The sequence below is a fragment of the Erithacus rubecula genome (assembly GCF_903797595.1).
Source record: "Erithacus rubecula genome assembly, chromosome: 9".
Taxonomy (NCBI): Eukaryota; Metazoa; Chordata; class Aves; order Passeriformes; family Muscicapidae; genus Erithacus; species Erithacus rubecula.
Window position 1 is genome coordinate 2,328,988 of NC_136660.1, and position 23,087 is coordinate 2,352,074.

Consider the following 23,087-nt stretch of genomic DNA (forward strand, 5'->3'; position numbering starts at 1 on the left):
GCTGTGGTAAAGAGGTACTAGACTTGTGACACATGACTGAAGAGGGAGGGCAAGTTTAAATCCAATTTAGAATAAATACATTATTTATTGGTAATTTCTGAGCCCATCCAGTGCCACCCCCTGCCATGTCAGGGACACCTTCCACTATCCCAGGCTGCTCCAAGCCCCATCCAGCCTGGCCTTGGGCACTGCCAGGGATCCAGGGACAGCCACAGCTGCTCTGGGCCTCCCCATCCTCCAAGGAACAATTCCTTCCCAATATCCCATCTAACCCTGCCCTCTGGCAGTGGGAAGTCATTCCCCCTTGTCCTGTCACTAGGACAAGGTGTAATAAAGAGTTTCCAAGGAATAAACTCTGCAGCTTCATGGATTTTTGTGCTGCTTCAAGTCAGGCTCCTCAGCATAATTTTCGTGGGCTGTAAAAGTATCAGGAGACCTGGCAATAGTGCTGGAGCTCCTTACCTCTGCCTAGAGCCAGAGAAAGTCTTACTTCAATCAAAATAACCACTCTCAGCACAGGTCCTGGAAAATTCAATTTAATTCCATCCCAATAATTACTTCAGCACGTCTTCCTTTATTTGTTTTTTTGCAAGGCAATGTTGATGCTAACCTCAAATTCAACCCATCCTAGTGAAATTCATAACAAATCTAGAGGAATTTTAGCAGCCTGGCTTTGAAATTGCTGTAAATGAGGCTTCACAGCCTCTGCAATGCTCATGGCAGACTCTATGCAGCCATCAAAGTTGGAACGAGTGAATGCATCACCCCCACAGATCAGGAGAGGCTGAGTGTGAAGAATCATCTGTCCTGGACAATTGGGCACAGCTCTTGTAACCTGGAAAACATAAAGGGAGTGGGAGAAGTGTTTTATTTACCTGAATTTCACACCAGAAAGAGAAGCACATCACAGATTGGTTTGGGTTGGGAGGGACCTTAAAACTCATCTTGTTCCACTCCCTCCATGGGCAGGGACACCTTCCACCATCCCAGGCTGCTCCAAGCCCTGTCCAGCCTGGCCTCCCACTCCAGATCCAAACTATCAAAGTATCACACTAAAATACTTATTTCTGGGAGATGAATAATGAGAGCAAAACTTCAGAGTGTGTGTGGAAATTTAGAGACCTTACAGCCTGTTCTGTTTCATTCTCAGCCCATCTCAGCAGATGTGACTTGTCTGACCCTGGTGTAGAGATCTAAAAAAGTGTGAGGGTGATCTCACATCAGCAAAGTAGGACAGGGAAGGGAACCTCCTGCCTCTGGGATCACAGAATCCAGGATCCCTGAGGCTGGAAAATCCCTCCCAGCCCATGGAGCCCAAGCTGTGCCCAGTGCCCACCTTGTCCCCAGCCCAGAGCCCTGAGTGCCACCTCCAGCCCTTCCTTGGACACCTCCAGGGATGGGCACTCCAAACCTCCCTGGGCAGCCCCTGCCAAGGCCTGAGCACCCTTTCCATGCAGAAATTCCTCCCAATGCCCAACCTGCTCAAGCATGATACAGAGAGTGCCATTTTCTTTTGATCATTTCTTGGATTTTCACCCAGCAAACCATTACTGCATCCCCTCGTGGGACTGTCAGCTTCCAAGGAATCTTGCTAAATCCAGAGGATTTTTCCACTGATTCAAATGTACCCTCAGCTGGCCCCTGCCAAGCCATTCTCTGCCAATGCCAAGTGTGGATGAGTTGCAAAGCACCCACATTTATGTTTGCCGGCTGCATTTTCTGCTACTGGGTATTAGCAACTCTTTAAAGGAGGAAATTAGCTGAAATAACCAGTTGCAATTCCTAACCTTTTATTCAGCTTAACAGAGGAGTCTATCCAGGTATGACAAATTCAGAGATTCTCCCTCAGACCAGTTTTAAATCATTATCCATGAATTTTCCTCAAATATCAAGCTGAGCACAAACAATGCAGAAAGACTTGGCAGAAAAAAGCTTTTCTGAGTGTCCTTTCTTCTTGGCTGCCCAGTGTTTATTTGATGCTGCATGTACCAAACAGCTCCCACCCCTCCTGGTATTTGGTCAAAGGTTGGACTTGATGATCTTGGAGGTGTTTTCCAGCCTCAGTAATTCCATATAAAGGGGCCAAAGGCACAGGGTGGATTGGGAAGCTGCTGGCTCTGAATGCTAATGGTGCCCTCACCATAATTAGAGCAAGGGGATCCAGAACTGCAGCTGTGCTGCTAAGTAGTGTCAGTAGAATTTTGGAAGTCCTAATCCCTCATCTGCCATGGATAATTGTAATGTCTGCATTTTAATCCCAGGATTGTGTTTGGCCATGTGAAGGATGTTACAGCCGGATTTAATTAACAAGTAGGATAAATCCCATCTAAAAGAGTCAGAGGAAAGATGCACCCATCTTATCAGTGGCCTCTGTGGCAACAGCTTATTACAATTGAAAGTAAAGAGAGCTTTAGGAGAAAGAGGGAGCTCTGCCCCAGATATTTCATTTAGGCAGTGATTGTTTTATAGGGTGGCATTAGAGATCTCTTTATTGAGATAATGGCTCTGACCTACAGGGACTTATTTGCAACCTAAGACATATTGACATTCATCCACCAAATTACAGACTGGTGATAATTCCTCCTCCAGAGCCCTGGCTGGCAGCAGCAACAGGAGCAGGAGTTGGATGGGGTTTGGGAGCCCCTTCCAGAGCTGGATCCAACTCCCCCCATCCCACCCACAGCTCTCATGAGCACCAGCAGCTCCCACAGGTAAGGCAGGAGAAAAGACCAGATGTCACAACCAGGGAATTTTAACCTGTTTTTCAAAAAAATCTCCCTAACTGACCAAGAGGAACTTACCACAGCACAATTTTGATATGTTTTATATAAATATTAATACCTGTGCTAGGGTTGCTTTTGCAATCCACCAATACTTTACTTGCAGAAAAATAAACTTTGTGCTCATGAGACCAGGTTCCCAAACTGGATGCAGATCAAGGGGTATGAGCAGACTCCACAACAGGGATTCACAGCAACTTCAAAAAAGGAAAAATTTTTAGGAGTCTGCTTTAGAAGTAAATATTTTGCATCAACCTCCACATTCAAACTCACCAATGTAATTTAACTTGAGAGGCTTTGGGTAAACATGGAGATGCACTCCAATACTTTAGGAAATCACCAACAATTTCCTCAGATTTTTAAAAGACGATTGCAAAATATACACATTTTGCTATTATTACCCTTAGGCAGTTTACTTTAAAATACTTTTTGTATAACATTCTGTTAAATTGAGCTGGGCCAAATCAAATAATAACAATTAGTACATCTGTACTTCTGCTCTTCTGTGCAGGGTGGGAATTTTGCTAATAATACCACACACTTTGGGATGCAGAGGGACACATTGAGTCATAATTTTTAAGTACCAGTGAAAATCCCACTGTATTACGTGGGATTTATTTCCTTCCTGTACACTGCTCCTACCCCTACTTACCAGGAGAGCTGCATAACTCACAATGCTTAAAAATGGCTAAAAATGAACCTGTTTTTTGCTGGCCAGCTCTGGATGCTGCTCATGGCTACGTGGTTGTGGATATTGAGCAACTATCCCCTTTCCTCATGATCCCTGTGGGTGGAAAATGCAGCCCCAGCAGGTCCTCCCAGCTGGCTGGTGCCACCAGTACCTGGGAGTATCTCCACCTCTGGCACTTGATGGTGCTGGGCTCAGGCAGGGAGGGCAGGATGCTCTGCAGGTGGCTGAGGATGATCTGCTGCACCTCTGCAGGGTCTGAGTGCAGGTGCTGCCTGCCAAAGGTCACAGTGGTGTGCACCACCAGCGAGGACCCCACCTCAGGAGACTCTGAAAGGAAAAATGAAAGAAAAAGGAGAGGTGCTTTTGAAGGATTGCTCATTCACACCTGCCTTCCCCACGTGGTGGCAATTCTGCCTCTGGCCTAGCAGTCAGTAAGAACAAAAATATCTGTGGTGCTACTCTGTGTTCCTCCAGATGGGAAAAAGGCATGAGGAATAACAACACGAGTTGTTTGCAACAAGAACACGAGTCAAGGGGACAATCTCTGCAACAACCTGATTTTGGACACTTCCAGGGATCCAGGGGCAGCCACAGCTACTCTGGGCACCCTGTGTCAGGGCCTCATCAGCCTCACTGTGAAAAAATTGTGTTTTTAATCTCATCTACATCAACCCTCCATTTAAAATTTAAATTCCTTTAATAATTTCCTATTTAAAACCATCACCCCTTTGTCCTATCACAAAAGTTTGTTGTCATCTTTTGAAATCATAGCTCAAGATCCCAGCAGACTTGGAAAGGGCCAGGCTTTGTTACATTTGGGGCTGGTTGCAGGTTCTTTGCAGCAGGTGGCTCCTGTCCCTGATGGCATGTTGGCTTGTCACCTTACAGACATGACCTAACAACCAGTAGCCAGAGAATTTGCTGGGATTAGGGGATTTTTGGGGTCAGGGACTTTCCTGTGCCAAGGCAGGATGAGGATCCAACAGATCTTGTGTGAGTCATTCCTGCTCTGATGAGCAGGATGGAGCAAGGACACAATGTGGGTTATTTCAGCTGAGCTGGTTGTTCAATTAAGTGATTCCCTCTCACTCCCTTACCCAGCAACTCCCTCCTTTGGAAGCAGAAAGGCTCTCCTGGTTAGACCTTTGAACAAACCAGCCAATTCTTATAAGGTTTTAGTTTCAGCAAACAAGAGTTTTCTGACTGAGGAATCCACAAAGAAAGAGGCAGCTGAACACTCTCTGACCACTCTGGCTCTTAGGCACCAAGCTTGATAAACTCCTTATCTCTGCTCTGCCAGTGAAGAAATCTCCAGCTCCTCACCCCTCTGGGAAGATGACACAGTCCAGCTTTCCAAAGGCAGCCAAAATATTTTTCTCTGTTGAGCTTCCTGGTCTCATTCTGTTCTGATCACTTCAGAAGAGCAGCAGTAGCAAATCCGCAAGTGTGAAAGCCACAGCTCTAAATTCCTGAGGAAGGAACCCCTGTCTGAATCTCTTTGTTGGGTGGGCCAGCTCAGCCAACCCTTGTTCTTGAAAACTGAGAAAAGGTGGCAAAAAGGGCAGGAAGATGTTTCACAGGACACATCTGGTGGGCATCAGCTTTCCCAACTGTCTGGAAAAGCATCAGAAATGCTACTCAGACTTTCCTTCTCCTTTCTGGGGCAGAAACCAGGTATTCTGATGTCTCTCCACAGACACAGTGAGGGACAGAAGACCAAACCCATTGCTGTGTGAGCAGAGCACCCCTGGGACCAGGCCCTGAGTGATGGAAAACTGAATCTTGCCCCAGCACCTGGGAATGAGGGGAAAGGTTTGTGGATTGAGAGCAGAAGGCAGGAGCCATCAGCTTCTGAACATTTTGGGACTGTTTCAACCCTCATCATCAATTCCCAGCTGGAGGAATCACACAGGCTGGGTAGGAAAAGGGAAGGAGAGACTACTGACAATGAGAACTCACACAGGGTTAAGCCTGTTGGATAATGAAACAGAGAAATGACAATAAAATAAAACATATGAATTAGGATGACAACAATGAAATAAGATGCATGTTCTTGGAGAAAGCTCACAGTGGATCATCTGCCCACCAAAATATTCTTCCTGGCAAAATGCAAAATCTGCTCTTCTGTGGTGAATCTATGCCAAGATCAGGGTTAGAGTCCCTAAACTGGAAAAGGATTTTAGAGATGAGATGTGATCCCTGGGCTTGAAGTTTCTTTAGAAGAGAGAACACCACCAGAGCATGAAAGCCATGGGATCCATTTGGGAAATGGTCAGCATGGTGCCTATCATGTCCTGGGAGTGTGACAGGTTAGAAAAGCAACTGTGGAAAAGGAGGAACTGGCAGGTTAAATGGATTGCAAGGTGCCAGGATGGGGACAGAGAACTGTGCTCTTGGGACTATATTAATGGGGCACCCTAAAAAGGACCCACCTGTTCTTCAGCTGCCAGAGGAGACTTGGCAAAGACAGGGAGGAGCAGCTACAGCTCCAACTATCCCCAAGAGAGCAAAAGGCAACCAGATTTGCCCAAACAACAATATTCTAGGAGAGAAAATCACATCTGAGGGCCATTGTGGAGCACATCTGTGGCTCACAGACCCTGCAGAGCCCATAAACCCACTGATCCTCAGGAGAGGTAGATCCACTCCCATAAAGGCATAAAACTAAGCAGCCACAACCTGCAGTTCAATTTGCAAGCTCCACAGATGCATCCACAGAGAGGATGGAAAACTTCACCAGAACATTGTCTGCCTCAGAGTCAAAGAACTTTGGAAGGGAGAGAAGGAGGAACCTCTGGAGGTCTCTAGCCCAACCTCCTGCTCAAAAATGGGGCCAGCTTCAAAGCAGATCATTTTCTGCCATTGATGGAGAGCTCAGGGATCATCCAAGGGTTACAACCAGCAAAAACTGTCCATGTATGTCCTGGGTAGCAGGAGGGGAAGGGAAAGGGCTTTTGACACACACACAAAAAAAAAAACTGGAAGGAGGAAATGCTGCTGGGTCAGCATGGAGGGCAGCAGAGAAGCTGGACACCTCTGAACAGGCTGGAACTGCATCCCTGCTCCCTGGGAGGCAGCACAAAAGAGAAGTCAATGTGCAGGCTTCATAAACTCCCCCTAAAAGTTTAAAAAAGAGCAGTGATCAATTTTACTACATGTAGAAAGCAGGAAAGATGGAGGGTCACTTTCAAAATGCCACGCTGCTGTTTGGGAGGAGGGCCAGCCAGCTTCCCCAGAAATTCCCATGGTTCCTGAGGTCCCATATCCTCCCTGGAATAAAATCTACTGTCTGACAAGGGACATTTGGGAGGAGTCATGGAAAGAACGACTTTTTTATATTCAGAAACCCAGCATTTCATCAGCCTTACCAACAGTTTCTGATTATTTTTCTAAAAGGCAGGCAGGGCTGGCAGAGGATTACAACACAACTGGCTGCATAATGAGGCAAAAAACTTAAACAGTTCTTTAACTCTTCCATCTTCCTAAAAATTTTTATTTCAGGAAGGAAAAGAATCTCTTTAAGAGGATACTCAGGAATTATACAATGCTAAAAGCCTGTAAGGCAGATCTTCCCTTTAAATTACATAACCCTGCAATCCTGGAGCAAAAGAAAGGAACCACTTCCCCTTTTATGTGTCATCTATCTTTAGTCCTCCTGGAATGCAGAGAGATGCAAAGACTGCAGTATTCCAGAAATAATTGATGCTGGAGAATTCCCAGTGTCCCCCCGACCTGGTATAAATATGGATGGGGTGTTTGAGGCAGCCAATCCCACCAAGTGTTTAATATTCATGCAGGCCACACGGGGAATTCAGCACACGCTGCTCGTGGGCTCTTCCTTACGTAACATCACCTCTGCAGGCAGGGAGGGGATTCTACCCACAGCAGCTGGGATCCTCAGCTGATGGAAAAAGCCTTCCTCCTCCTGGAGGCTCCTGATTGCACCAGGAGCTGGTGGCATCAGAGAAATTGCTTTATCAAAGCCACCCCACGGCGTGGTTACAGCGGTTTGTGCTTCGCTGGAACACCCACGAGCTGTCTCTGCTTCACTGAGCCAGGGACTGCCACATCTCACACAAGGGACAAGGACACTCTGGGCTTCCACAGCCTGGTCTTGTGCCTTCTGCACTACCTGCTCTAGGGAGGTGTTATGCATGAATCCCTGAGCAGAAAGCTCACAGGATCATAAAATGGACTGAAGATCACCCAGCTCCAAATCTCCCATCAGCTTATTTTCTCTGGATCTCTACTGTTCAAGGCTGTTTATTAAAAAAGCTATTTGAGGTGGCAGTGAGGGTGAGATAAGCCTCCATTATCTCCATTATCCATTATATATGGTGAAGAAACAACTGGAGAAAGTGATGTTTTTTTGGAAGATCTCAACTGCCTCACCCAGCAATTCTGCTTTCTCTGGATGTTTACTTTTTGGTTGCCACCACCCTCTTCTTCAGATGAGCCCAAATAATCAAGGTTGAAGAGCAACTGATGAGTGGAGTGGAGTTAAAAGGGACAGTGAGGTGCTCCTGTGCCTGCCACTGAAATGTTCAGGAAGAAAAATGCAGATGCAAAATACTTGCATATGTGTTAAAACAAGCATAAAGGAACTTTCTATTTTGGTTGCAGGACTTCACATGTAAATAGATTTCACACTCGGCCTCCCTTGCCTGTGCTGTCTAAAGTCTGTCTCCTAGGAAGAGACACACACACAATTTATTCCTCTTGGAAAAATTTGCTCATATAAACAGAACTCTCCCCCAATTTAAGGGAAATTTCAGTGAGAAAGGTATGTGTCAACACTGATGTTCTGGTGCTTTCCACGAATTTGTTAACAATATGCCCCAAATAATGTGCTTTGTACTTGGTTCAACTGCATCTGGAGACAGCAAAGCTGTTTGATAATTCCCTCATAGCTCCATAGTTGTTGTTCTTGGTGCTGGGGCTTTGAGACCACATGTGCAGAGAGGTGGGGAAAGTATGGGCGAATTCCTCCTTGACACTGGTAAGGATAATATCAGCAGGTCCTATTAACTATCAGGTGTTTTTTGTTGAACACAACAATGGCAACAGAATCTCAGATGCAAGAAAACCTCCAGCTGAACACTGTCAGTAACAAGGGGACAATGCCAGAGAATAAAAGATCACTCTGTGTTTGGCTTTCCTGGCTCTCTTTCTTTACATATTCACCTCAAGTCCCTGCTGGAGAAAGCACATCAGGGTAGATACATCCTTATTTTGGCCAGTCCAGCCATTCTTATGTTTTGTTTTCACTCTTTTCAGATTCAGGCTAAATTCTTAGGAAAAACAACAAATTTGGACAGAGGGATGGAGAATCTCTCCTACAAGGAAAGGCTGAGTGAGCTGGGAGTGTTCTGCCAGAAGGGAAGGTTCTGGAGAGGACCTCAGAACCCCTTCCAGTGCCTAAAGGGGCTCCAGGAGACCTGGAGAGGGACTGGGGACAAGGGATGGAAGGACAGGACACAGGGAATGGCTTCCCATTGCCAGAGGGCAGGGATGGATGGGATATTGGGAAGGAATTGTTCCTGGGAGGGTGGGCAGGCCCTGGCACAGGGTGCCCAGAGCAGCTGTGGCTGCCCCTGGATCCCTGGCAGTGTCCAAGGCCAGGTTGGACAGGTAGAAGGTGTCCCTGCCCATGGCATTTTTGGGTCTTTAAGGTCCCTTGCAAGCCAAATCATCCTGAATTCTGTGACTTTAATTGTGTTTTTTTTCCTTGAGCTGTTCAATGCCACCACACCCCTGGAACGTGGAACACATTTCATAAATAAAACACACACTTCCTCAGCTGCCACCCTCCAGGAGGAGAGGGGAAGGGTCTGTCTTGGGGGATATTCTCCAAACCATTTCAGGGACTGTCCCTGATCACAAAAGCTCTGAGCAGGTCCAATTACACAACTCATCCCAACTTCCAAGCCTTGTGGAAAGAGCAGGAGCCATAGAGTAAGGGGAGACAAAGTGGCGAGTGCATGAATCAGTGTTTAAACAAAGGAACCCCAGCCCTTTCTTGGAATAGCAACATTTCGATGTCTGCAATCCCCTGACACTGGTTTCATAAACGCAGTAACATAAACCATGTGCTGGGGGCTGATTTTCTGAGCGCTGCCCCGTTCCCTTTGTTCCGGCCCAAACGTGCCATTAAACGCCCCATCCACCGCGGCTCGGGAGTTAAACACTCGCTCGGTTCAGGGCAGCAACACTCAATTAAACAGCATTTCTCATGGTCTACACCCTCCATTGTGGCGGCGTTTAAGGGGAATAATGGGAGCACTGACCTATATTGCGCTTCTTGTTATCGACGGAGATGAAGCGCACGCAGGGATTATCCGAGATGTAGCGGGCAGCCCAGGGGACAGCAATCCCTGCCCCGGCCTCCAAGAACAGTCCCAGGGCGAAGCGGGATGAGTAGCTCACAGATTCCAGTTGCTGCTTTTGACTTCCATTAATTACTGTGAAAAGGAAAAAAAAAAAAAAAAAAAGGGAAAATCAGACAATCCCTCTCCTCTCAGAACATTAAATATGGGAATGCTGCGGTTAAGCTGATTATTCCTTCCTGAAAATGACCAGACTGCTAAAAGTAAGAATTTAATATTAAGCCTAGTGCTTTGTAGTGTTTTTTTTTTTTTTTTAATGGTGCATTATGTAGAGTGTATCCTTCACACACCACCCTCCCCCAGATGGGGATCCATCTCCCAACTCTCCCTTAGCTGCCTGTGACTTCGGTGACTTTTTGTTTCAAATCTTTTCTCAAAGGGTGAATAAACAGCAATAAAATGTTTGGATTGCCTCGAGGACATCAAGTAAATGGCTGGACAAGCACAGGAATGACTTCACATATCAACAAAATGAACTCAGAGCCTCTGGGACCTCTGGGGAAAAGAGCCCTGTGTGACTTCTGTGCTGCAATTCAAATGAATGAAGAAAACATGGTTTGTAGTGAAGTTCCTTCAGCTGAAGGTATTTTAAAGCAGTTTAGAAAATTTCAGAGCAAGTATGAATCCAAATTCCTCCCTGTGATTAACTCTTCTATCTTTAATTACAGTAAGATCTGCTTTTTTTTGGCTGCAATTTCCTAATCTTCATAAAAAGCTGCACAAAGCAGCATTAGCCCCTCCGTGTGCATTCAAATACTATTTAATTTCATGCCACAGGGAAATCCAGCAGCTTGGCTAATTGTGGAGTTCAGTTCCATGTCTCTCTTCCTGTGACTGAAGGGACGTCCAAGGTTTCTGTGAGCTGGAGCAGCACAGGCAAAGAGAACAGAGGATCCCAAGTCAGATTCCACCTCAAATCCCATCAGAAACCAACCTCAAAATGTCCCCAAGGACAAAAAAAAAAAAAAAAAACAAACAAAAAAACCAAACCAAACCAAACCAAACAAACAAACAAACAAAAACTGAAGGAGCAGAGGGGTCCAGCTGCCTCTCACATCTTTCCAACAGGGATCTACTCCAAGGTCACTCTGCTTTTCTCCTGCCCTGGCTCCCAGGGCTCCTGGATGCCTGGGGCTCCATGCCAAAGGCAGCCTGGCATGCCCCAGCTTCCATCCCAGTTTTCTGGGCTGTTCAAAGGCTGACCAGGCTGGCAGGACTGCCCCAGCTCCACGAGGATGTCACCTCCATCCTCCTCCTCTTCCACAGCTTCCCTGCAGCCCCCAGGACTGGGGGATTCCTGGTGTGGCTGGGAGGGGAAGGCAGGGGATGAAGCAGGGCTGGAGGGCTGGATGCCAGCAGGAGAGGACCTCTCACATCCCTCCCTGCTGGAAATGTTCCCTGGCTTAAGTTCCTGCTAAAGCCCTGAGCTTAATGTGGTGCCAGCATCCGGGAACCATCCTGGGGCCCTTTTCCAAGCAGGAACAGCAGCCTGAGCCATTTCCCTGAGGCTTGTCCCAGCTCCTCAGCAAAGAGTTGTGCCCAGCTGGGGTCCCAGATGTCCATCACCATCAGGCCCCTTCTCACAGCCACCACAAATAACCACAAATTCCTGCTGTGCTTCAAAAAAATATGGAATCCCCATAAATGAGCAAACAAATGCAAAGTTGTAATATCCCATCTAAAATACTACTCTTTGTCCAGGTTACTCTGGCTACTCCTTTTCCCTTGGGGAAGACTAAAGTAAAAAGTGACTTTTCCAAGCCTTGAGGCTGAGGACAGCCTGTTGGGGTGCCCAGCACCTGCAGGTTTTGGGGACAGTGACAGGCTGCTCACCTGGGAGATGTGAACCCCAGACACACTGGGGAGAACAATTCACAATTCCAGGATCCCTGAGTCTGGAAAATCCCTCCCAGCCCATGGGATCCACCCTGTGCCAAATGCCCACCTTGTCCCCAGCCCAGAGCACTGAGTGCCACCTCCAGGTGACACCTCCAGGGATGGGCACTCCAAACCTCCCTGGGCAGCCCCTGCCAAGGCCTGAGCACCCCTTTCTGTAGAAAAAGGTTCATCCAGACTCAGCCCTGCCTTATCCCAGGCTAAACCAGAGCTGGGAGGGAATCTGCAGGCTCAGGGCAGCTGCACCAGGTCACTGGGGCCATGTCAGGGCATCCCTGGGGATGGGGATCCCCCAACACTCAGCATCCCAGGGCTGCTCCCCTGGGGCTGGCTGGGGTTTTCTGTGCCCCAGCTGCAGCTCTTTCTGACCACACCATAAACCAGAACTGACTAAAACCCATCATCCCCTTATACCCCAAAATTTGAAAGTGAGTTAACTCAATTACTGGTGTGTGTTTGCTAACTGATTTCCTTCATTTACTGCTTAGGTTATTAAAAAAAAGAAAAAAAGAAGTCTGTGGTTCACTGAGTTCTTAGCAGCTGCACATTTACCAAATCAAGGAAGTTTTTATAGCTTGAGAGGACAGGCAAGAAAGTGATGTCAAATTCAAAATCCAGCAACAAAAAAAGCTGAGCAAAAACAAAGCTTAGAGTTGTAAGATTGAGGTTTTCCCCCTGCTCCATCCATTATGCATTTCAGCAGGGCCAAGAAGTTGATCTAAGGACATGGAGAGAACCTTCATTTTGAATTTCCATACTTTTATTGGTTCAAATGAAAACCAGACTGTTGTTTTAACGCCGGCTATGAAACCACAAAATAACCATTAATTTTTCCCCTTCCAACAAAAACGGTTAAGATGATTTTAATAACATTTTGGAAAAAAAAAAAAAAAAAAAAAAAGGGAAAACAAAACAAAACAACCCTAGCTTTCAGAACACAGAATTGCCCAGCATACAGCCACAGTGATATTTTTAAAGCAATGCATGAAGACATGAAAATCTTGTATTTTCCACTGCAACATTCAGCTACAGCTGCACTGTGAGTGCCACTGAAGTGAGTGTCCTCTGGAGATTTCATCACATCAAAGCAAGGGGCATGTATACTTTATTTGCTGTTTCTGCAGACACTGACAGCAGAGTGGATTACTTATTTGTAACACTCAATAAATACAGCCAGGGCCTTTTATCTGCTGTTCCAGGGCTTTAATGTCACCTCTGTGCCTCACTCGTGCTGTGGGAAGGAGAGGACCCAGAGATGCCATTAGGGCCAGCAGGGCAGAGGAGAGCCAAGGCTGGAGCTGGCAGGCTGGGAGCATGGGCACCATGCCATCCAGGCATCCAGGAGGGAACCCACAGAGCCAGGGAGGCAAAAATAAACCCAGCTGCTCCAGCAGCCAGCAACTGACTGGGCTGATCAAGGTTTAATCCTGCACTTGTACTCTTCTGCCAGAAAGTGCAGGAGGAGATTGCAACATCCTGAAATTGCAGACTGGTTTGGGGTGGAAGGGATCTTAAAAATTATCACTTCCCACCCCCTGCATGGGCAGGGACACCTTCCACTGTCCCAAATTGCTCCAAGCCCCTTCCTGCCTGGCCTTGAGCACTGCCAGGGATCCAGGGCAGCCACAGCTGCTCTGGGCACCCTGTGCCAGGGCCTGCCCACCCTCCCAGGGAACAATTATCCCTAAATCCCATCTATCCCTGCCCTCTGGCACTCTGAAGACACCCTACTCTGCGGAGGCACTGCAGGAATGCACACCTGGATCCCTCACCACCAGCCTGTGGCACTTCTCCAGCAAGGGCTGGGCTCCCAACTGCACTTTTGGGCAAGCAGAGATGGGCAAGAGCCACCATGGGTCAGTGCAGGACTCATGCTGCTGGGGGCAGGGAGAAACCACATCAGGACTGCAGGGAAAACCAGATGCTGTGATGTGAGATGTATTTAAAACACCACTTGTTTTGGAAAGTTTCACTATTGCTAATTCAGTACTGCTAAAAGCTTGTGGAGACTCATCTCCCCATGAAGTCACCACGTGATGTCAGAGCTCAGCTGGAATGCCTGGATCCTGCTCCTGCATGACCCTAAGGGTGTGTGGGCAAACTTGGGCAAGGAAACCAAGATCCTGGTTTGAAGGACTTCCAGGGATGAGAGGGAAAACCCTCACTTTGTTTCACCAGCCAGTCTTGCCGAGTGGCAGAGGGGATTTTGCATCCTGACAATCAGCAGCTCCAAAAAAAGGTAACAAAGCTCCAGAACTACATTCTGCTTTACTGCACAGCAGCTACTGCCTAGTGTGCTCAAAATCACTTATTAAGGTATTGCCAAGGTGACTGTAAATCTAGAGCTAAACAGATGTGACCAGCCCACAAAGCAGTAAGGAATAAAAACCCCTTGGCAGTATTTTGAAGGAATGAAAGTGCTATTAAAACTGAAAAATTGAGGTTGCTGGACTTTTCACTTCAGGAGAAAATTGCTCTCTTTTTGTTTTAACTTCTTTCACTGTAACTTCTTAATTCTAATAATTCTGTTTTGATGGGAATAGAATTAGAGTCTGGCTTGAACTTTGTGACTTTGCCACTGCCCAGCCACCCTGCAGCTTCCACAACCTGAAACCCTCCACCTTCTTCATGTTTCTCATATTTCATTTCAGTGACCACCTGCCTCTCTCCCAGCTATGCCCTCAATAACCCCATCACTGACCCTATGTCCCAAAAGGTTCTGTGATTCCTTTAGACTGCTTTTCTTAAGATTTTACTTGCAGCAAATCTGCCCTGAGCATCACTCAGACACTGCTGGTGACAGGGCATCTCTAAGTGCCCAGTGACCACCACTGCTCTAAAAGCTAAAAAGGAAACTGTGGTTAAACGGCTACAGAGATATTTTCAGCTCAGGTATCAAGTTAAGGGATCTCAAGAGATTAACCAAGCTGAATGGGCAGCTCAGATAATATCTGCAGGGACAGTTTATTGTCACAGCTGCCACAGCTCTGCTCAGGTTGGCACATTATCACGACCTTCACACAACAAAGCCTCCCTGGATGGCCACCTCTCCTTCCCCAGCCTCTCCCACTGCTCTCCAGAGTCAGGAGCTGCTGCCCTGAGCTCTCCAGCTGCGTGGGGACAAAGGACAGGCCAGGGTCAGCCCCTGGGCAGAGTGACCATGCCACTGGCTCGCTGCCACCTCCTGTTCCTGCTGCTGCTCTGCGTAGGAGGGAGCAGGGGTTATGAGAAAGGCTTCAGCTCCAAGCCCAGCTTCCTTACCAAACAGCTCAGAAGCTTGGTTTGTTGTTTTGTTGTTTGTTTTTTGTTTTTTTTTTAAAGACAGCCCTGGCTGTGTCTGCACTGAAATGGTCACTACACAGTTGTTGTCGTGGTATTCTTCCCACTGCTGGAAAAATCCTGCTTTGTCCCTCTGTGTGTGTGTGCAACAATAAGGACCTAAACAACCACTTCAGACCACAGCAGCCCTGGCTCAATTGGCACAAAGCTTCATTATCTAAAGCCTGTGGCACATGAAGGAAAGGCACATCTAGAAATGTAGATGGTAAAGAGATGCTGGGGGAGAAATAGGCAGCACAAGAAAGTTTTCTGTGAAGTTTCTGATTTTGGGAACTAAGCTTGGATAGCTGTCCATCAGCTGCTCTTGATGAGATTATTAGGAATTCACGGAATTACAGGAGAGCTGGGTTGGAAGGGACCTCTGGAGATCATCCAGTCCAAGCCCAGCCAAGACAGGGTCACCTGGAGCAGGTGACACAGGAGCACTTCCAGGTGGGATTGGGATGAATCCAGAGAGGGAAACTCCACACCCTCCCTGGGCAGCTGTTCCTGTGCTCATGGAAAGAAGCTCTGCCTCGTGTTGAGGTAGAATTTCCTGTGTTTAAGTTTATGGCCAGTGCTCCTTGCCCTCAGAATTTCACTCAGTATTAAACTAAACCTTGCATTTTCACAAGAAACATTTCCATTCCTCTCCTGCACAACCACACAAGGTCAAGTCAGCTTTTGAACCAGCAGAGAAATGGAACTGCACCTTTTCTAGAGCAGGGGGCTGAGAGCCACCCATTCCCACCTCCTGGAAGAAGGGCAGAAAAGAGGAGGGATGAGGAACCAGGGGAGATGATTCACTGCATCTTTGCCAAACACTTCAATACTCAACTCACACTTTAAAAAAACAACTCTGATCCAAAGATAAAATAATTTTTGTTACTTCTAATAGACAATTCGATTTTTAAATTTGGCAAACCACTATCTTCCACCCCCAATTCCACAGTTTATTTTTACCCTGCATTACACACAGCCAAGGAGCTCCACACTGCTCTCTTCAGCCAGAGTGCTCAGTTCCAGGTGGGTTTAATGCACATGCTGACATTAAATTCACATTCCCTTGCATTTGCATTAATGAAGAAAATAACTTTTCAGCCTGGTTATTTGGGGGACTGAGCTGTGAGGGCAGAAGCTGATTCCCAACCCAAAATCTGGCCTGCAATGCCCACACAGCACGGAAATGCAGCTCCCTGTGGGTTATTGCATCCATGGTTTTGATCCAAAATTAATGACAGTTGAAAATATGAACCTCTGCTAAGCCTCCACCCTGGGAAGAACAGGATATGACATTTATAAGCAAGTAAAACTAAAGGAGAAGACAATAACTGATTGTTCTTCACCATCCAAACCCTTCCTGTGGTTACAGCACAACCTGCCTGGGGAAAGGATGCCAGTCTGGCATGGCTCAAAATGCCCACATTTCAGCTGGGAAACTTCTTCCAGTTTTGTTTGGCTGTGGAGCCACCACCACAGAGCAACTCCTTCCAGCAAGGAATTAAGACTCTCAGAATTTTGCAGGATATTTTGGACATGCCTGGCAATTAGATTCACTTAGAAAGAACCCTGAGGAATCAGTCAATGAAGTCCAAATAAAAAATAAAATGCATGTGTACACTCCAGTTCCTGCCTTATAAGCATTTAGAGGGAGATGTAGATTACACATATGGCAAGCCATGGTATCACTCTGATTAGCAGGACTGCAAATCCAGTTTCCATACTAAACCACATTTTAGTGTGTTATTAAACCACAGTTTAGTCTGTTATTCTCACAGAGCCCACTAGCTCCTTGTCTGGCACTGATGTTGATAGAAACTGAAGTTATCCTTGAGAAAATCTGGTTTATTCTGGGATCTCTACATAGATTTAAGACCTTACCTTTGAGTTAAGAGACTTGGAAAAGTTTGGCTACAAAAAAATAAAGCTCATTGTCACATTTCCCCCGGATTAATTTGCAAATTAATTTGCAGAAGTTACTCTGTAACCTGATGTAGGAAGGAAGCTCTTCTAAGTCCTCTGTAATGACACAGCACAGCAGGAAGATGAAACTGGATTAATTTGCAAATTAAGCTTCCTTCCTACATCAAGTTACAAAGTACTACACACAGTTCTGGTACTCTCTGGTGGCAAAATGTAAAAGCTCATTACTTACATAATCACCATCATAAAACATTTAGCAAATAACTTACTCACCTACTGTACACAGCATTGAGCTGAATAATAAAGCCAGGAGGATTTATTTTCTTTAAATACTGCACCAGTTGCTGAAATAGCATTAAAAGCTTTTTCAAGCAAGAGGTTGGATTATTGCTCCATGCTGTGACTTGGGCAGAAGGAACACAGAAATAAATTGAATTAGAATTTGGTTTCTGGGCTGCAGCTCCTCATGGAAGACCCTCATGGCCTGTAGGGCTGGGACACAGAATTCTCCCACAAGGTCCCAGTAAAAACAGACTCCTGGAAACACTTCCCTATTTCCCAGCTCACATCAAGCCCTGTAAAGCAACACCAGGCAGGGCAGTGCAGGTTCACAATATCAGACACCAAAGCTATTTCCATTTAAATAAGAACTGGAGGAAAATGCTTTCAGGCATTAATTATTGAGGAAGGATTCAGCTGGCCTCTGGAAATTTCCACTTAAGATATTAACATATTTTCTTCTCTCTTTAAAGTGCATCTGGTTCATTAGCAGGAGGATGCAGAAGGAAGGGACACAGGGCAGAGCTGTGCAGATAAAAAGTCAAAGAAATTGCATTCAACTTTGGAAAGAACCCCCCTGGGGTGACTTTTAGGGGATTTTTTTCCTCCCCATTCAGGCCAGACTAATTTCAGTATTACCTCTACTTGGACCTCTGTGTCTCCAGCAGCACCAGGGGATGCACAAACAGGAGGAACCTGAACAGGAGCCACCTCCTCTCCTTCCACACTGACCTGCACCACTGGTTTTCTCCTGTTAAAACTGAACTGTGATGTTTTTCCTCCTGGTGTTGTAGGAATTATCAATCACACTCCTCCCTAAACAGCAGAATGAAGTGGAAGACACAGCCAAGAAATGGCTTTTACTGGTAAGGAAAGACTGTGTTAAATACTGAAGGATCTGCCTGCTGCTTTCCTTAGTTATGAAAAATGGTTGCTGGGGAACTAAATGACCTTACACATCTGTAGGGAATTTCTGGACATCCACTCTACTGCTAATTCTGAGTTAAGCTTTGTTTTCTCAATTCATCAAAACCAGCCTCCCTTTTTTGATATTATTAATGACTGTGAGTTTCTATCTGTCACACAATTTAGCTTAAACGCTTCCAGGCTGCTTCTCTTCATTCCAGGGGTTTGGCCTGAAGTTGCCTCTGTATTTTACCATCCTCAGACGGATCCTCTACCAGCTCTGCTCATTTCCACTCTCTCCTGATCAAAGAGAAACCTGTGCATGCTGATGGCCATTCTGCAATACCTTGAAGTAAGTTGGACACCTAATTTCTCTAAGAGATGCAAGCCATGATGGTACAAACAAAAATAGAATTTAGAATGGTTTTCTTTTATTAAATCTGCAAAGAATTGACTCCCTTATGGAGATGGTTCCTTACAGGAAATACTTTATCAGCTACCCAATCTATCCTGCTTCCACCACAGGAAAGCATGGACCAGTATGAACAAAAAAAAAGAAAAAAAAAAAAAAAAAGCAAATCCCAGAGAAAAAAGAGGTATGAAGGCAGTCTTAGTAGAAAAGGCTGAGAGAACTGGGATTGTTCAGACTGGAGAAGCTTCAAAGTGATCGAACTGTGGCCATCCAGTGCCTGAAAGAGCTGACAAGAAATATGGAGAGAGATTTTTTTACAAGGGATGCAGAGCCAGGACACAGGGAATGGCTTCCCAGTGCCAGAGGGCAGGGATAAATGAGATTTTGGGAAGGAATTGCTCCTGGGAGGGTGGGCAGGCCCTGGCACAGGGTGCCCAGAGCAGCTGTGGCTGCCCCTGGATCCCTGGCAGTGTCCAAGGCCACTGGATGGGGCTGGAGCAGCCTGGGATAGTGGAAGGTGTGCATGCCTTGGCAGGGGATGGAATGGGATGAGTTTTAATGTCCCTCCCAACTCCTCAGTGTTCTATGATTCCATGACAATCCTGAAGCCCTCCAGGAGAGCAGAGCTGCAGCCAGAATCTGTTTTTCCCCATATGATAAAGTCCTGTGAAACTGAACTTCTGAGCTGAAAACTCACAAAATATCAAATCCTGCTGCTCATGTCACCACCTGCTGTGGAATGTGACCTATCACTAAAAGGCAAAAAAATCAGGATGACAAAGATTTCCAAAGGGAGGAAAGGCACTGGCACAGAGACATGCCAGTGGTGCAAGGAAATTCATGACAAATCACACACAAATATTTGCAAAAAAAAAAAAATAATAAAGTACTAAATTATATTTGGAGGAAGTCTGTGATTTTCTGCTGTTGGGAGAAATCTCATCACAAGCTGAAACACTGAATCCATTTAAATGCAATTTAAACTCCCAACGAGGCTTTCAAGCCAAGGCTTCCAAAGGCACACAAATTATTTCAGAGGGTGAATTCTGATCCTGCTGAGAGAACTGGGCTTGGTTTGCCAATACCTGTAGGACAAGCAGAGGAAGGTGCAGGAGGTTTAAAGGGAAGAAAGCAGGGGGTAAGGCGAGGTGACACTCATTTCCCTCCTCATCACTAGAAAAAACAAATATTTGCTTAATACAATCCACCACAAGTGTGACTGTGCAAGCACAAAACTGGCATTAGAAGCTTTCTGATTATCATCTTTTGCCTAATCCTGTCCAGCATCTCCCTGTGTCAGCCTTCAATTCACCCCAAACACTTTTTGAAAGCAGCCAATAAATGTGCCTGTCTGCCCCACCAGTACTTCAGGGGGTGGTGGGGAAGGAAATAAAGCCATAAAGTTTATTCTTTCAAGAGGAAAATACAACTTTTCTGAAAAGTTGTTATGAAACCCAGTACCTAATGAGAAAGTTTATTTTTAGAAGGTTTCTGCACTGTAATAATTAGTTCAGGAGAATCTGGGGCATGCAGTTTCAGGAATCCTCATCCTGAGATAAAGCTACATAACACTGGAGCATCACAGGGCTGGGGATCTTTAAAATCACGTCACAAACATCTCCACAGCCAAATTTGGATGGAATTCAAAGTTTTAACGTTCATAATATTGTGTACAGGACGATAATACAAAAATCAAATCCATTTACTTTCATCTGAGAATTATCTAAGCAGTCTTATAAAGTAAATCCTCTTGCTGGGGAAGAAGCAGCTATTGGACAATGGAAAATGCCAGGACTTCACAAATGCCAGCCTGGACAGACATTTCCTGCAGGAAGAAATTCTCATCCATCAGATATTTTACAATTTACATGACTCTCATCTTCTCTAAAAACAGCACTGAAAAACCATTTCTTTTTTTAAACCCACACCAAGTTCTGCTGGGTTTAATATGAACCACCAGAACTGTGAAAAACACAACAAACCTCCTCACAGAAATAAAGAGAGCCAGGATATAAAATGTCACTTAGGATTACACATGCCACACTGACACTATCCATAGACAGAACACACGTGAGATTTGGGGCTTTTTTGTTTTATTCTGGGTGATTTTTAATCAAATAAGTTGTGGCCATATTTCTTTCTGGGTTTTATATTGCTTTTTTTATTTTTTTCTTAATTTGTTCCGTGCAGCTGAATTAGTTCTAGACTTTCTGGGCCTTTCCTCCCAGAAGTTCTAATAAAGCAAAGGCTGAAAAGCTGAAACAAACAGTTTTATCCTTTTACTATTTTTAGAAACCCATTTGAATTCTTATGTGCATATTTCAGTAACTGAAAGGGCAAGGGAGAAGGGAAAACATAATTTCTGATGTGTTCCAGCACTGCAAATGGAAGAATCTGAAGTGGATACAAAGGGATAGGCAGGAGAGAAAGGAAGAAACTGGGACTGGGTAAAGGAGCAGGGAAATGAGCAAAAGAGCAGATGAGAACCAAGGCATTGTGTACAGAGGGAAAAATAACATTAAATACAAGACAGGAGGAAAAGACAAGAGAAAATACAGTAGAGGCAACAGATTTAAAAAAAAAAAAAAAAAAAAGAAGTTTAGGAAAAACCAATTTTCAAAAATCAAGTGGAAGATGAACCAAGAGAAACCTGAACTGAAGGAGGAAAAGACAGAACTGAGGTTTTCAGAGAAAGGCAGCCCAGAAGGAAGGCTCACAACTGAGATTAACAGACACTTCTGTGCATTCCCATGCCAGATGTTCTGTCTCCCTAAACTTAGAAGGAACAATGGGATGGATCCTTTCACTGAATTGGCAGGGTAGTTTATTTTCTATTTATTTTCGGTTTAAGAATTAGAGTTGCCTTGGCCAGTGCTAAATGTCTGAAAGTCTCTTCAAAGATTTCCACTGCAACTGCTGAAAAGAATCACCCAGAGAGCTCCTCCCAGATATGCTCAGTGTATTTTATTTGCTCTTCTGAGCTGCAGAAGAGCAGATCTCTCTACCAAAAGCACCTTGAAAAGTTGTTGTATTCTGTAACTGAGTGCTCAGCACCAAGCTCAGAGTTCATCCCACCTTTTCAGAAAAAGCTGAGACAATGCACAACCCAACCTGAAAAATGATTCAGGCCCAGCAGGAGATGAGAGATGCTAAAACACACTAAAAATACAACAAAATGCAGAAATTTTCAAGGCCAGCTCAGACAGGAGCAAACAGGTCTCATGGAAGATGATTTTTAATGTCCCTTCCAACCCAAACCATTCTGTGATTCCCTGACCCTGTGAAATGGGTGAGGAGCTGCCAGTGGGTATTTTTAGTGAGTTCCTGCAGAGACTGGTAAGAAATTTAAAAGTGGACAAACAATTTGATTGCTGAAAAGTCAATGGCAATAGAAACTTGCTAATGGCACAAAGTCTGCCTGAGTGGGCAGTCCTGAATAATCTGTACCTTCCATGCAGGAAGCAGGGAGAAGGAGAGCTTAACATTTCTGTACAATACTCATCCTGAAGTGACAAATTCTGACCTTAAAAATGAGCTGGGGGAAAAAGGTGTCTGGGAGATGGGGTAATTGAGGCTCTGTCTCTATACAGAGAATTCTCGTCTCTAAGAGGACCAGCCAGCCCCAGAAAAACATTTCAAAAGGCAACAGCTGGAAAGAAAAGTTTTCAAAAGCAGGTGGTTAACCAGCAGGTGCTCCACCTTTGATGGTTTCTGCAAACCCTGAATGAATTTCTCTGCTGAAGTGCCAGAGGGAAACCCACGTGTGCTTTACTGTCACCTGAGAGACTCAAAAAATTAACATGACTATTGTCACCAGAATGTGAAAAAAGGGACAGCCTGTGACAGGTCAGTGAAAAGACACTGACTGAAACACTTTTCAAACTTTAAACAGTTTGTGAGACCCATGCAAAGTCTCTCCTGTCACATCAGCAGCCTTGAGTGGCTCCAAGAGAGCTGGAAAAGGATTTTTCCCATGGGTGTGGAGGGACAGGACAAGGGGGAATGGCCTTAAGTGAAGAAGTGGAAGTTCAAAGTAGGTATTAGGTTTAGGTTAGATATTAGGAATAGTTCTTTACTCTGCAGGCATGGGGGGAGCACCCTCTCTCCTTGCCCCTCCTGCAGCAGCCTGGGTGTGAGCCAAGATCCAAACATAACTTCCCCAATTACAGGTAGACCAGTGACAACCCCTTACCTCCTGCCAGCAACTCTGGCTCTTCTGCTGCAAAGTCTGCAACAGGGAACAGAGAGATCCACCACACACAGACAAAAATCACAGCCCTGATGGCCAGGATGGGAGCCAGGCATGGAGAGCTGGAGCAAGGCAGCCTGTGCAGGAGGCACTGGGAGCACTGGGAGCACTGGGAGCACTGCCATCTGCTGCAAGAGGTCTGAATGTCAGTGCTGGGACACAGCAGAATTGATCCTCCCCTTTTCCTGAGTGAAGCCACAGCACACTGGGATGTGGGGCAGTGCTGTGGGCAGAGCTGGGTCTAAGG

At 45.7% G+C, this 23,087-nt stretch overlaps 1 protein-coding gene across 4 annotated transcripts in view; it reads right to left on the reverse strand.

Moving 5' to 3' along the window:
* Positions 1–520: 520 nt before the first annotated feature.
* Positions 521–23,087, reverse strand: part of RNLS (renalase, FAD dependent amine oxidase) — a 48,796-nt gene continuing 26,229 nt past the window's right edge. For 3 of the 4 annotated variants that reach the window (XM_079312543.1, XM_079312541.1, XM_079312542.1), the window contains 3 exons: positions 9,759–9,932; positions 3,623–3,798; positions 521–835 (listed from right to left, as the gene is read on the reverse strand). In XM_079312543.1, the coding sequence (XP_079168669.1) occupies positions 638–835; positions 3,623–3,798; positions 9,759–9,932 (548 nt within the window). In that variant the 3' untranslated portion in view covers positions 521–637. The remainder of the gene's footprint in view (positions 836–3,622; positions 3,799–9,758; positions 9,933–23,087) is intronic. The other variant, XM_079312544.1, reaches the window with a different exon arrangement.